This window comes from Panthera onca, chromosome B2 (assembly GCF_046562875.1).
Source record: "Panthera onca isolate mPanOnc1 chromosome B2, mPanOnc1 haplotype 2, whole genome shotgun sequence".
Taxonomy (NCBI): domain Eukaryota; kingdom Metazoa; phylum Chordata; class Mammalia; order Carnivora; family Felidae; genus Panthera; species Panthera onca.
Window position 1 is genome coordinate 5,086,021 of NC_138343.1, and position 15,063 is coordinate 5,101,083.

General features: G+C 40.8%; 1 protein-coding gene across 1 annotated transcript; it reads left to right on the plus strand.

Annotated features, from left to right (window-relative positions):
• Positions 1-13: 13 nt before the first annotated feature.
• Positions 14-14,813, plus strand: TDP2 (tyrosyl-DNA phosphodiesterase 2). Its single transcript, XM_060614665.3, has 7 exons — positions 14-279; positions 359-444; positions 3,928-4,101; positions 4,770-4,861; positions 6,553-6,671; positions 8,383-8,553; positions 13,665-14,813. The coding sequence occupies exons 1-7, from the start codon at positions 115-117 to the stop codon at positions 13,944-13,946; spliced, it is 1,089 nt and encodes a 362-aa protein (XP_060470648.1). The 5' UTR covers positions 14-114; the 3' UTR covers positions 13,947-14,813.
• Positions 14,814-15,063: the final 250 nt, after the last annotated feature.

Consider the following 15,063-nt stretch of genomic DNA (forward strand, 5'->3'; position numbering starts at 1 on the left):
GGCCACGCCCATCGCCCTCGGAGGGCGGAGCGCGTTTCCCGCCGGGCGGGTGACGCGAGTGCGCCGGGGCGGCAGGCGCCTGCGCAGTGCCGGGCGTCGGCCCGCGGCGAACGGATGGAGGGGCCGAGCGGCTCGGAGGTCACTCTGGAGGCGGACCGGGAAGAGGGCGAGCCCGAGGCGAAGAAGCGGCGGCTTCTCTGTGTGGAGTTTGCCTCGGTCGCGACGTGCGACTCCGCCGTGGCTCAGTGCTACCTGGCCGAGAACGACTGGGAGATGGAAGTAGGCTTCGCTCCTCTCTCCCCCCTCTGTATCTCGGCCCGGGAAGCGCCCGGGTCCCACCGCTGTGTCTGTTTTTCAGAGAGCGCTGAACTCGTACTTCGAGCCGCCAGTGGAGAACAGCGCCTTGGAAAGCCGCCCTGAGACCCCGGCAGGGCCCGGGTCCTGGTGAGTGAGCGCCGGGCGGGTCCCTCCGAGGCGGTGGGCGGGCGCTCCGGGGGAGCTCGAGCACCTGCCTGCGGGCGGAGATGCGCCCCGGCGGCGCCCGCGTCCTGGTGAGTGTGCGCGGGGCTGGCTGGTCTCTCGGAGGGGCTCGTGCAGGTGGTTGGGGTGCAGATGGCGCCCCCGCCGCGGGGCGAACGCGTCTCCCCGACGTAATGTAGTCCGGGAAGGAAAACTTCGAAGCGTCCTTTTTGACTCGAGATCTAGGAACTACGTGAGAGGTTCGAAATAAATGAATGAGGCAAAATCCTCTGTTGAAGAACGGTAACTTGGAAGTCTCCTGGCTTCGGGTGCGGTTTACCTACGTAGTTGTTTTTTTTAATGCACACCCGCCTTGTAATTCCACTGCTTGCCTCCCCAATTCCAGCCCTGCAGCCCTTCGCGTCCAGATGCCTTACGCATCCCTCCAGGTTGACCGCTGCCCATCCTTCCAGTTTTGTCTCCTCTCACCCTCTCTTTCTGACCCCACAAAAACTTAACAGGCATATCAGACTTTCGTTTTCTCCAGCGGGCCGTTTTCTCTTTTCAACCTTTGTAAAGATATTTATGACCTCTGCCCTGAACCTTTTCTTGGACTCTTTTCATGCTAAGTAGTATTTACCGTAAGGCCCGTCTTAGACATGACTTACCTCCAAGAAACCTTTCCTCTTAGGTAATCTTACAGCATCCTGCAGGATCCCGGTCATAGTAACTAAGTTCACATTCTAATTGCTACTTAATATTTTATATCTCCCACTAGGCCACCCATTTGGTGAAGCCCATATCTGTTTTATACGTTGTTAATCTCCCAAGTCTATTACAATATTTGGCATGTAATAAGCTCTCCATAAACATGTATAAAGTTCTCCCCGGTATGTGAGCAGCTGGTAGAGTTAGCTTCATAGTGAAGACACATTTCTCCCGATAATCTTTTCAGCTGCACCAATTTCCAGATGTGATAATTTCATTAGGCTCCTCTATCTGCCTAGCTTCTTACTGGGGGAATTGTCCACCCATCCACAGTGACAGAGCTGTGCCTCCCGTGTTGTAGTATTCACCTAGCCGAAGCTGGCCAGCCAGATCTTCTCTCCTGGGATTTCAAGATTAGGATAAAGAGAGTTCAGTCTAAATCTTCCTGTGGAGCTGGAACCATAACGTGCTAACTTCGAACTTGTGCGGGAAAGAGGAGAAGGCTGGTTTGCAAGAGGCAGAATGAGGCTGAGGGAAGTTGAGTCAGATGGAGAGAAAGCCTTGATTGAACTTCCTTAGAGACAGCTGCATTCCAGAACCTGGCTCTGTGGCATGTTTCTGTTTCCTTCTAAATTCCTCTAGTTTGCTCAAACCAGTCTGAGTTAATTTATGCCATTTAGAATCTAGACTGTAACCAATAAAGAAATTGGAACAGAGGCACTTGATCTCAGGGTGGTGAGTTCAAGCCCCATGCTGGGAGAGAAAAAGGGGGGGGGGGCAGAGAAAGGGAGAAAGAAAACCCCTAGCAGGATCCCTGTGGTCAGTACACAGCCGCCTGTGGGGCTTGAACTCACAAACCATGAGCTCATGACCTGAGTCAAAATCAAGAGTTCGACACTTAACTCTGCGACCCCGGCACCCCTAGAGCACACAGTTCTTGATCTTGCGGTTGTAAGTTCAAGCCCCCATGTTGGGTGTAGAGATTACTTAAAAATAAAATCTTAGGGGCTCCTGGGTGGCTGAGTTGGTTAAGTGTCAGACTCTAATTTCAGCTGAGGTCATGATCTCGAGGCCAGTGGGATCGAGCTCCACGTCGGGGTCTACTTGGAATTCTCTCTCTGCTCCTCCCCTGCATGTGCACTTTCTCTCTCTCTCAAAAATAAATACTAAAAATAAATAAATAAAATAAATAAACATTAAAAAAATAAAATAAAATATTGAAAGCAGAACAGAGGAAGTGGATTCCCTAAAATAGTCCCTCAAAAATGTGAAATCCAGCTGAGTAATGGTGGAACGGAAGGGCATTTGGAGTCCCTCTCAGAATTATAAATTGGCATTTTGGTAGCACAATTGGCAAAATTTGAATAGGTCTTAAAATTATACAATAATGTCGTATCAATGATAATTTTCTGACGTTTAGTAATGCTTGGGTATATATGTAAGCCTGTCCTTGTTTCTGGGAAATACATACAAAAGTATTGATGCAAACATTTCACAATAAAAAGCAAAGCAAGTAAATGTTAAGTAAGTGAATGGTAACGTTTGTGTGGGTGAATGGTGAAAAGAATTCTTTTTACCCTTTCTAATGTTTTACTGAAAGTCTGAAATTATTTAAAAATATGTTAAAGTAATGTTAACTTGATTTATTGTGGTTACTTTACAGTGGTTACAAATACTGAATCATTATGTTGTGCAACAATTAACATCATGTTATATGTCAATTATATCTCACTAAAAAGTTTTAATTAAGAAGTTAAAATATTGGCATTAAATTTATTGAAGTTATAAATATGAAAGCCTATTTCTGAAATTTATGTGTGGCATGTAACTGCTTAGCAATCAACTTTTAATAATGGTTTGTGCCTCCACTCAAATATCTGGGCCTTGGTGGAGGTGGTGTGAAATGGTTTCTCAGGACTGCGGACTGGAGCTTATATGTTTGGCCTCTCCAGCATGTAGTCTCAGACTTCTCATGTGGTATCTCGCGAGAGAGCGTTCTAAAAGGCTCGAGTGAAAGCTGCAAAGTTTCTTATGACCAAGGCTCTGAAGTCCCAGGACATCCTTTCCACCCTATTCTGTTGGTCAAGCAAATCACTAAGGCAAAGATTCAGGGAGAGAGCTGTTGGACCTCCCCGTTCAATGAGGGGGTAACAACATATTTGCAGCTGTTACTCACAAAGAGATCTTACTTCATAGGTTTCCTCTGTGTCATTTACGATGTAAAATAAACCCGCATTTGGAAATCTTATATTGCTCAGTCTGACTTCAGGTCATAGTTTAAAAAATCATTTTAGGAGTGCCTGACTGGCTCAGTCAGTTAAGCATCTGACTTCAGCTCAGGTCATGATCTCGCCATCCATGAGTTCGAGCCCCGCGTCGGGCTCTGTGCTGACAGCTCAGAGCCTGGAGCCTGTTTTGGATTCTGGGTCTCCCTCTGTCTTTGCCCCTCCCCTGCTCACGCTCTGTCTCTTGCTCTCTCAAAAATAAATAAACATTAAAAAAAATTTTTTTTAAGTCATTTTGGTGACATTGAGGGATATTGAGTTGGTTATAATTATGTAAGTGAACAATATTTAGATAACAATAAGAATCTTTTTTCCGCAGTTGTATGGCTTCTTCTCTTATATAGGCAGATACTTTTAGGGCTCTTAAAATTTATTTATCTGTAAAATGAGGGCTACAAATAGTTAGAAAATAATTTCAAATTAATCAGTTTATAGAGATGATTTGCAAAGTTGTGTTTCATTGTGATCTTGCCAGTGTTGATCTAACAAATGAAGAAACAACAGATTCCATTAGCTCTAAAACCAGCACATCTGAAGGTATTCAGCAAGAGGATGGCAGCACGTTCTCTTTCATTACCTGGAATGTTGATGGATTAGATCTAAACAATCTGCAAGAGAGGGCTCGAGGAGTGTGTTCCTATTTAACTTTGTAAGTATTATTACTTAGATTTAATGGTAGCATGATCATGTGTTTTACCGTCTACAAAAAGGGTAAAGGTCAAGGTTGTGGGCGTTGGCATCAGATCTGAGTTCAAAACCCAACTCTCCGAAGACACGTGTGAAAGAGTGGAGAGTGATTGCCTCTCGGTGTGGGTGGCAGGGGAGGGAACGCTGATTTTTGTTAGCAGCCTTCTAGTACTGTTTTCCTTTCTAAACCTGTATGTAATTATTGCTGTGAAAATAAAATTACCAAGGTGAACTGTATCTGCTACACACTGGCTCTGTGACCTTACATAATCACTTGTGAGCTGCTGAACTTCTCTGCAGTTCAGTTTCCTTCATCGTGGATAATAACTGGTGAGGATTAATAACTTTTAAAGCATCTCATGGGCCATTATTAGGCTCTCAGTACACTGATTTCTGTTATCTATGATTCCACTTCTTTTCAATTTAAAGTGTTATGTATGTTTTTCTTTTTTAATTTGATGTTTACAGTGTTTATTAAATGGCACAGACCTTTCTGATTTTATAGTTCTCAAAGGTCAGTGTAAAGATTGAATATTAGATCTCCTAGGGGGCAGGATATTTTGCTAATCTAAGCGGCAGCACATGAAATAGTTTACCTGGTATTTATCATAAATTGCTGTTTTGAATTAGGTATAGCCCGGATGTGATATTTCTCCAGGAAGTCATCCCCCCGTATTGTAGCTACCTAAAGAAGAAAGCAAGTAGTTATGAGATTGTTACAGGTAACACTTTTCGTCTTACTATCTTTGTCTCTGGAAAACAGTCAGTGAAAGAGGTAAATCAAAAGTTAGCCCATAGGAGCACACACAGGAAAAAGCAAAAGTAAGTTTGAGAAAAGTAAGCCAGATGCAGGGTACTAGGAAAACTGTAGGAGGATATGTTATACATCTTAATATATGTGAAAAGTGGTGGTTGAAATGGATGGTTTTTCAGGAAAATACAAATTGCAAAAATTTGAGACCTTGAGTAGTTTTTTGGTAAAATAAATTTATTAAATTGAAGTGTGATAATTGCTTTTTCAAAAACTCTATTCCTTTTAATTGATTTGGGGTTTTTTCCTAGTTTTGCCCTGACTAGTTTTTCGATTTTCCATCTATTTTGTTCTTAATGAGTACATTTAATATACCAGACCGGCTACATTCCATGATATTTGGCTAAATCTTGTGTTTTCTTTGACTTTCGTTTTTACATAGTATGTAATTGTAATTTTGATTTATTACTAAATTCACAATTGCTAAGCAGAGGGTTCTCTCTCAGTCTCTGTGTTTGTCTTTCTCTCTGTCTTCGTGGGACAACTTTCCTGCATTCTCTTCGGGATTCTTTTTGACTTTGTTCTGTTTTGGATTTCTTGTTTTCTGAATCCCATGCTTTCCTCCTTCTTGGTTTTCTTCCTCGTTTTATTAGTCTGTTTTTGATTTATTGTGAACACGTGGTAGGAACTTTCAAATTGGAGGATTGTGACATTCAGTTCTGATCAATTCTTTTCCTCTTCCTCTTCTTCCCTTCCTCCTTCTCTGTCCCTTTTTCTCTTCCCTCTCCCCCTCCCTTTCCCCTACCAGCTTGCCCCCTTGCTTGCCAGGTTTCTAGTCCATGTGGCTGTTGTTGACCTTCTCCCTCCTTTTCTTCCTCCCTTCTCTCCCTTTCCACTTTTCCTGGTTTTTCTCTGTTTAGATAAACCACTTCTCGCTTCTTCAGCTACTTTGTTTTCTGAAAAACAGTTGGAAGCTTTTATTCACTGCCCCTCTACTTCTCTTCTCACAACTTTATACCTTTCTAAATTTCTTATTCATTTATCATTTTTCTGGTACTTCCAGAGTAAGAAGTAAATGCATGTCAGTTTGCCTCAGTGTAAGTTTCATCTACTTTTTCAGAAATTGCTCAATTTTTTATTTGATATTGGCATCATTAACTATTTTTAAAATTTCTTTTTAATGTTTATTTAATTTTGAGAGAGAGAGAGAGAGAGAGCGAGCACTCGTGCAAGGAGGGGAGGGGCCGAGAGAGAGGGAGACCCAGAATGCGAAGCAGGCTCCAGGGTCTGAGCTGTCAGCACAGAGCCCGGCGTGGGGCTTGAACTTATGAACCACAAGATCATGACCTGAGCTAAAGTCGGAGGCTTAACCAACTGAGCCACCCAGGTGCCCCCAGCATCGTTGACTATTTTGGGCACTTATGTGAATTCATTTTTATTTTTATATTTCTTCCATACATCAAGCTACATTTTGGGAAGGGGCAGGTAAACATAGGGACTCGATTGGCCATCTTCAGCTGTGTTGAAATAATCGTTTACTTTGAAGATTCATACCCATTTAAATATCTGTACTTGTTATAAAATCTTCAGCAGGAGAACTTGGGATAAACTTGGGATATTCTTGACTTCTCAGCCTAAATTCTTTTCCACAAACATTTAAAGGTCATGAAGAAGGATATTTCACAGCTATAATGTTGAAGAAATCGAGAGTGAAATTTAAAAGCCAAGAGATTATCCCTTTTCCAAATACAAAAATGATGAGAAACCTTTTGTGTGTGTATGTAAGTAATTTTTAAAAGTTGACTTTTTTTTTTTTAATGAGTGGTTTCTTACAGTTCCACTGTGGTATCTTTTTTTAAAAAAAATAATCTGTCTTTATAGAAAATTTTCTTTTCTAAATTCTTTTAAATAGTCTTAAAGAACACTGTAAACTAAGTTTTTACATAAATTACAAATACAAATTTGTGAATATAAAACCCTGATCCATTGGATGTTTTCCAAAGAATATTTAAGAATTTAGGGCTGCTTGTCTGGGTAGAGCCAGGTAGAGCACGCAACTCTTGATCTCGGGGTTATAAGTTCGAGCCCCGTGTTAGGCGGGGAGCCTATGTTAAAAAAAAAAAAGAAAGAAAAATGGAATAAACATAGTATAAAAATTTAAAAAAAAGAATTTACTAACATTCCACATTTGCTTCCTAAAGTGGTTCTTTTTTTTCCTAAATGCATTCTACATGATAGTGTACCGTACTCTGTAAGCCTTATAAGAATGAATCCAAAGATCTTGCTCTTGTAGCATTTATAGATTAGCAAGAGAGAGATTGTGTTGTATAGTAACTAAAATAAAGGAAAAGCATAAATGCCACTGGAGGAAATATAATGCTGACCTTGGGAGTTTAGAGATAACCTGAAGCTAGATGGTTTTTTGTTTTTTCATTGAGATATAATTGACGCAACAGTATACACTTCCAGGTGTACGACATAACGATTCGATATTTGTATATGTTGTAAAATGATCACCACAGTAAATCCAGCTAACAGCTGTCCCCATATATAGTGACAAAATTTTTGTGTGTGTGTGATGAGATCAGCTAGGTTGTTCAGTGAAAGTTTCACGAAGGAAGTTGTATTTGAATTGGGCCCTGAAAAATATGCCAGAGGTAGTCGTTAAGAACAGTCCAGGTGGCAGAACCACCGTGAGCAAACTTTTGCAAATTGCACATTGCAGGATGTGTGTGCGTACATAGGTCTATGTGAGAAAGAACATACAGGAGCGAAGATGAGCCTTGTATTCAGTTGGACGTAGATCTATATGAGAAAGAACATACAAGAGTATAAATAAGCATTGTATTTAGTTGGGTGTAGACGGCATGAAAAGGGGTCGTGTGACAAGAGATTGGTAAAGTAGGTTGGATCCAGATTACAGAAGGTCACGAATACCCAGTATGAAAGAATTTGGACTTGATTCTGCGGGCACTTAGTTTGAATAATGACAGATCCTGCATTGTCGGTATCTAAGTAGTAAATGATTTTCATTCATTCATTTAACTGATCTTTTTCGAGTGCCTATGTGCCAGGCTGTTGATAATAGCAGAAAATAAAAGAACCATCTTTGCTTTCAGATGACTCATGACTTTGTAGGAGAGAAATCACTGTGCTGTAATTCAGCCTAGGGAACTTTAAAAACAGTCTTTCGAGTATGCTATAGGAGTATAGAGGAGGGAGCCACTGTCTGGGGATGCTGAGGAAGGATCACAGGGGAGGTGACATTTGAGGTAGGTCTGGAAGTACTAGTGGCTGTTTGCTAAGTAGTCTTCTTTGGGAGCAGGATTAGCACTTTATACCTTGACCTGGAAAGATGAGCACAGTGCTGATTATATAGTTTTGCTTTAGCAAATACATACTAATGAGCCGAGTACTTGGCTGATTCTGTTATCAAATTTCTGCATTAGTGGTTGGTGAGTAATTTTAACAACTATATTTATCCTGTTGCAGGCAAGTGTGTCGGGAAATGAACTTTGCCTTATGACTTCTCACTTGGAGAGCACCAGAGGGCATGCTAAGGAGCGAATGAATCAGTTAAAAATGGTTTTAAAGAAAATGCAAGAGGTTCCAGCGTCAGCTACAGTTATATTTGCAGGAGATACAAATTTAAGGGATCACGAAGTGAGTGACAAAGTATGTTCCGTGCTTCTGGGCGCTACTGCTGTGGAGACTAATTTGGGTTTCTTCTGACCAAAGCTGTTAAAATGTGTAAGCGGTCTTGTAGATGCAATTCAGTAAATATTCACTTAGCCTGTGCTGTGAGCCTAGCGTTGCAGAAGCAGGAGGAGCCCTTAGATTATTGGGAAAAACACAAATACTGCACTTGAAACAGACAACACAAAGCAATACATGTTGATTAAAAAGAGGGGTATAGAGAAAATAATAAATCAAAGTTTAGAAAAGATCCAGTTTATCTGCTGTGTCTCTAGCTGCAAGATGAGAAGAACAGAAAGATTTGACCATCACAGTTGTCCCTACTTCTCTTCCGGTTTTCTTTTTTCAACTTTTTTTTTTTTTTTTACTCCCTTTTCCTGGTGCGACCGTGTCTAGGTCTGAAACGCTGTCCTTTCCTTTAGTTCAGTTGAGACACATTGGGATTTTTCAGGGCCTCTGTAGACTTAGATCATATTAAATGGTAAGCCGGACTTGCCTTTTCACCCAACTCTGGCTGAACGCACATCCGATTAGAAGTGTTCATTTCACTGCTGAATGCTCCAGGAGTGGAGGAAGTGAAACGAGCAATGAAACCATGTCAGGACTTACTTCCAAAGTGAGGGCAATACCCTAAATAAAGAAGGTGGTGCTCTACTTCTCTTTGTGATTTTGTGTCCTTGGACACAGATTATTAAAGAAAATCAGATGGTCTATTGGACTATTTGCAAATCAGTGACTTCATGGTAGCTGTTTTGTGATACCTGGTTGATCGGGTTAAAAGAAAAATCCTGCTTTTCAACAAGTGTTGGGAAAACTGGAAATCCACATGCAAAAAAACCACTTGGATCCTTACTTTATACCCTATACAAAATGTGTTCAAAATGGATCAGTGACCTACAAGAGCTAAAACTGTAAAACCTTTAGAAGAAAACAAAGGGGAAAAGCCTTGTGATACTGGATTTGGCAACGACCTCTTGGATGTGACGCCAAAAGCATAGACAACAAAAAAAAGATGGCCTTCATCAAAATTAAAAACTTTTCTGTATCAAAGGACACACAGATTGAAAAGGCAGCCCATGGAATGGGAAAAATGTTTTGCAAATCATGTGTCCGACAAGTGAGTAATATCAACATAATTAATATTGATATTATATAAAGAATTTCTGCAATAAAGAAACAACCTGGGTTAAAAATGAGCAAAAGACCTAAATAGACATTTTTTCAAAGAAAACCTACAAATGGCCAGTGAGCACAAGAGAAGATGCTCAGCGTCACTGATCATTGGAGAAATGTGAATCAAAGCCATCACGAGGTGTTACTTGACATCTGCTGACAGGAGTATTATCAGAAAACCAGAGAATAACATATTGGTGAGGGTTTGGATTGGAACCCTTGCGATGGGGATAAAATGGTAGAGCTGCCATGAAAAGTGGTGTGTTGATTCTTCCAAAAATTAAAACCCTTTCCATGTGGTCCAACAATCCCATTTCTGGGTATGTACCCAAACAAGTAAAAGCAGGGTCTCGAAGGGGTATTTGTACACCTGTGTTGATAGTAGCATTACTTTTTTTTTTTTTTTTTTAAGTTTATTTATTTTGAGAGAGCAAGCACGAGCTGGGAAGGGGCAGAGAGAGGGAGAGAAAATCCCAAGCAGGCTCCGTGCTGTCAGCGCAGTGCCTGACATGGGGCTGGAACTCACGAAGCATGAGATCATGATGTGAGCTGAAATCAAGTCAGCTGTCTAACCAGCTGAGCCACCCAGGCACCCCTATCGCAGCATCATTCACTGTAGCTAGCACCTAAGTGACCATTGACAGATGAGTGGGTAAACAAAATGTACGTGCCTACAGCAGAACATCGTTAAGCCATAAAAGGGAAGGAGACACACATGCTGTGGGATGGATGAGTCCTGGACATTATGCCAGGTGAAGTAAGCCGGTTACAAAGAGGACACGTTTTATGTTTTCTCCTATGAATTTCCTAAAGTAGTCAAGTTCATACAGAAAGTAGGGTGGTGGTTGCCAGGGACTGGGGGAGGATGGAATGGGTAGTTAGGATTTAATGGGTATGGAGTTTCAGTTTGGGAAAATGAAAAGGTTCTGGAGCTGGATGGTGGTGATGGTTGCACAATTATGGCGATGTACTTAGTGCCATGGAACTGTACACATTAAAATGGGAAATTGTACATATGCAGGCCTACCTCGGAGGTGCAGGTTCAGATCCAGACCCCCACATTAAGCTGGATATCGTAACAAAGCAAGTCAAATGAATTTTAGTTTCCCACTGTGTGTACAAAAATTATGTTTATACTGCTGTAGTCTATTTATTAAAAAGAAATGTACTTGTTAAAAAGGTATGTACATTCAAAAGCAATGTACATACCTTAATTGAAATTATTTTATTGGTAAAAGATGCTAACCATCACCTGAATTTTCAACCAGTCATAATCTTTGTGCTGGTGGAGAGTCTTGCTCTGATGTCGGTGGCTGCTGGCTGATAAGGGTGGTGGTTGCTTAAGGTTGGGATGGCTGTAGTTATTTCTTCAAATGAGACAATGAAGTTTGCTGCCTTGACGGGCTCTTCCGTTCACAATTTCTCTGTACCATTGCTCTGCCTTTTGATAGCATTTTACCCACAATAGACCTTTCAAAATTGGAGTCATTTCTGTTAAAGCTGGCCACTGCTTTATCAACTAAATTTACATAATATTCTGAGTGCTTGGTTGTCATCTCAACAGTTTTCACCGCGAGTAGATTCCATCTCAAGAAACCACTTTGCTCCTCCGTAAGAAGCACCTCCTCATCCGTTAAAGTTTGGTCCTGAGACTGCAGCAATACCATCCCTTATTCAGGCTCCACTCTAACTCTAGTTCTGCTGTTTCCACCACATCTGCCTTAATTTCTCCACAGAAGTCTTGAAAACCTCAAATCCGAGTCACCCGTGAGAGTTGGAATCAACTGTTCCAAAGTCCTTCCTGTTCATGTTGACATTTTGACTTTTTCCCATGAATCATAGGAAAATCTTCCAGAAAGTTTTCAATTGATTTTGCCCAGATCATCAGAGGAATCACTGTATATGGCTGCTATAGTCTTATGAAACATACTTCTTAAATAATAAGACAAAAGTGGAAATGACTCCTTAACCTGTGGGTTGCAGAATGGATGTTGTGTCAGCAGGCGTGAAAACATTTATCTTCCTGTCAATCTCCACCAGCTCTTGGGTGACCAGGTGCATTGTCAATGAGCAGTAACATTTTGAAAGGATTTTTCTCCTGAGCAGTAGGTTTCAGCAATGAGTAAACCATGTTGTAAACAGATGTGCTGTCATCCAGGCTTTGTTCCATTTGTAGGACACAGGAAGAGTAGATTTAGCCTCATCCTTTTTTTATTAAGTTTTTAATTCCAGTATAGTGAACATACGGTGTTATAGAGTGTCAGGTGTACATTATAGCGTCTCAACAATTTCATACAGATTCGGCATAATTCTTAAGGGCCCTAGGATTTTTGGAATGATAAATAAGCATTGACTTCAACTTCAAGTCAGCCGCTGCATTGGCCCCCAACAAGAAAGTCAGCCTGTCCTTTGAAGCTCTGAAGCCAGGCCCTGACTTCTCCCTAGCTGTAGAAGTCTTAGATGGCATCTTCCAGTAGAAGGCTGTTTTGTCTATGTTGAAGATCTGTTGTTTATCGTAGCCACCTTCATTAATTCTCCTAGCTGGATCTTCTGGAGAACTCGCTGCGGCTTCTGCCTCGGCACTTGCTGCCTCCCCTGGCACTTTTATGGATACCGTGTCTTTCCTTAACCTTTACGAGCCAACCTCTGCTAGCTTTAAACTTTTGCAGCTTCCTTACCTCACTCGGCCTTCATGGAATTGAGAGTCAGGGCCTTGCTCTGGATGAGGCTTTGGCTTAAGGGAATATCGTGACTGATCTATCCAGACCACTCCAGCTTTCTCCACGTCAGCAATAAGGCTGTTTTACTTGTTATTCCTGTGTTATCTGGAGTAGGGCTTTTAACTTCTTCCAAGCACTTTTCCCCTGTATTCGCAATTTGGCTAAGGGGCCTAGTATTTGGTCTGTCTCAGCTTTACATATGCCTTCCTCACTGAGCTTAATCATTTCTAGCTTCTGATTTACAGTGAGAGACAAATGACTCTTCTTTTCACTTGGACACTTAGCGGCCATTGTAGGTTGATCAAACAGCCTCATTTCAGTATTGTGGCTCAGGGGAAAGGGAGACCTGAGGGGAGGGAAGAGGTTATGTGGAGCAGGGAGAACACACACAACAAATACTAAGTTCACCGTCTTCTATGGGCACGGTTCGTGGCATCCCCAAACAATTAACGGTAACAGCAAAGATCCCGATCACACATCACCGTAGCCGGCGTATAATAACAAAGTTTGAAATGTAAAGATCACCAAACCTGACACGGAGACGCACTGTAAGCAGATGCTGTTGGGAAAATGGCGCCGATAGACTCGCTGCCGGCGAAGCGGCCACACACACCTGCTGTTTGTAAAACAGTATCTGTGAAGCGCGGTAAGGTGGAGTGCGGTAAGAGGAAGTATGCGTGTTATTTTATTTACCACAATGCAAAATCTTTAAATCCTGGCGTGTGAATAGAAGGAAGAATTGATAGTAAATTTCAAATGACACTGTGAAGGCAGCTCACATTATTGGATCATATAAATGGGATATGTCTAAATTTATACACTAGAGTAACAGTTTTGCCTACTTTTTACTTGTGTTCATTTTTAAAAAAATAAATAGCAATAACCGAGGTTATGGGCTTGCAACCTTCTAAGTTTTGTCTGATATCCAAAGTTAGGAGTCTATTTATGACAGAAGAGAAGGGGCAAATTTCAGATCTCTCAGGCTATCTTGATTATTTTTATATTACCTACTTATTACTGTACAGCAAAATATTTTTTAGAATATATTTAATTATAATATCTAGTCTTGCATTGCATTAATTTATGACATTCTGATTTGAAATGTTGGTCTTAGACATAGAAAAAAACCTTCTTAATTTAGGAGAAGAAGGACTGAATCTTAAAGAATTGTCTTTTTCTTTTCAGGTTACCAAATGTGGTGGTTTACCCGGCAACATTTTGGATGTCTGGGAGTTTTTGGGCAAACCTAAGCATTGCCAGTATACGTGGGACACACAGATGAACTCTAATCTTGGAATATCTGCAACTTGCAAGCTTCGTTTTGATCGAATATTTTTCAGAACAGCAGCAGAAAGTGGTCATATTGTTCCCCAAAGTTTGGACCTCCTTGGGTTGGAAAAACTGGATTGTGGCAGATTTCCTAGTGATCACTGGGGTCTTCTGTGCAACTTAGATGTGATATTGTGAACTGCCTTTCAAATAAGAGTTTTGCGTCTTATGAGTAATTTCATTCTGGGTTTTTCCAAATGTAATTTTATCTGTCTGGAAAGGTAGGCTTAATAGGGAGGAATTAATGTACTAGATCACTGTAACAGAAGAAAACACTACTGTGATTTTATTTTGTGGACTGTGTCCTCATATTTCAGAAGTAAATATTGATGTTTATTTACATTAAAGCTTACCTGGTGTTCAGAATATGAGACTTCTTCATAAAAGGCCACCAGGACCGTTGGAGCTTTTCATAGTGCTCAGAGTTACCAGCTGGTTCTCAAGCAGGGCCACGTCTCTATCTGGGCTAGCCTTTGTAATTTGTTGATTTTTAAGAGCAGGCACCAAAGAGTTTATATTTTAAGTAAATCTTTAAAAATAAAAATAAGAGGTTATTGAGTTTGGGGGATTAGATCTTTTCATTATGTTTTAGAAATTCAGATAATTGTAAATGAAAAAGCCATGATTATGTACGTTTAAGTAGATGATAGCTATCCCACCATAGGCTTTGTTTTCGTCAGCTAACAGTACATATTTGCTAAGCTCTAAGTGAAACCTTAGGACTTGAAATTTCTCAACTTTTTAAAATTCATGTTTGTCAACATCGCCATTTGTGTTGCCAACAGAGGCAAAGTTAGACCTGATAATGATTAAAGTCAGTTTTATAGCTGCATCGGATATCTTTTCTAAGAGAAAAATGAATGTGTAAAGAGAAATCGGTTTTTAGTTTTACTTATAAAATTGAATTACTTTACAGAAGAGGGATAAGGAGCACTTTTAACTGTGCTTTAAAAAAACACTTTTAATAGAAGTGTACTTTAAATAAAGAATTATACTTGTTTATAATTTTAGTATGCTTTTGTGTCCACGATGGGATTGAAGTTTTTACCTGCTTCCTATTTTTGACTCTTCCTGTTTCTGACTGCTGCTACTCACCTCTCTGAGAAAGAAAACAGCTTCTATGAAGCTTCTCCCACCAAGAACTACCAAGCACACGTTGATGTCCTCAGTATAAAAAAAGGAAAGCCAGTGGGAATGATTAGAATGAGAAGTCACAGAGCCTCATTTTCAGCAGGGGTATCAAAATTAACAACCA

Coding starts and splice junctions, on each gene's coding strand:
- TDP2 (XM_060614665.3), top strand. CDS start 115: ATGGAGGGGCCGAGCGGCTCGGAGGTCACTCTGGAGGCGGACCGGGAA. Junction 4,862..6,552: donor TAGTTATGAGATTGTTACAG/GTAACACTTTTC, acceptor AAACATTTAAAG/GTCATGAAGAAGGATATTTC. Junction 6,672..8,382: donor GAAACCTTTTGTGTGTGTAT/GTAAGTAATTTT, acceptor ATCCTGTTGCAG/GCAAGTGTGTCGGGAAATGA.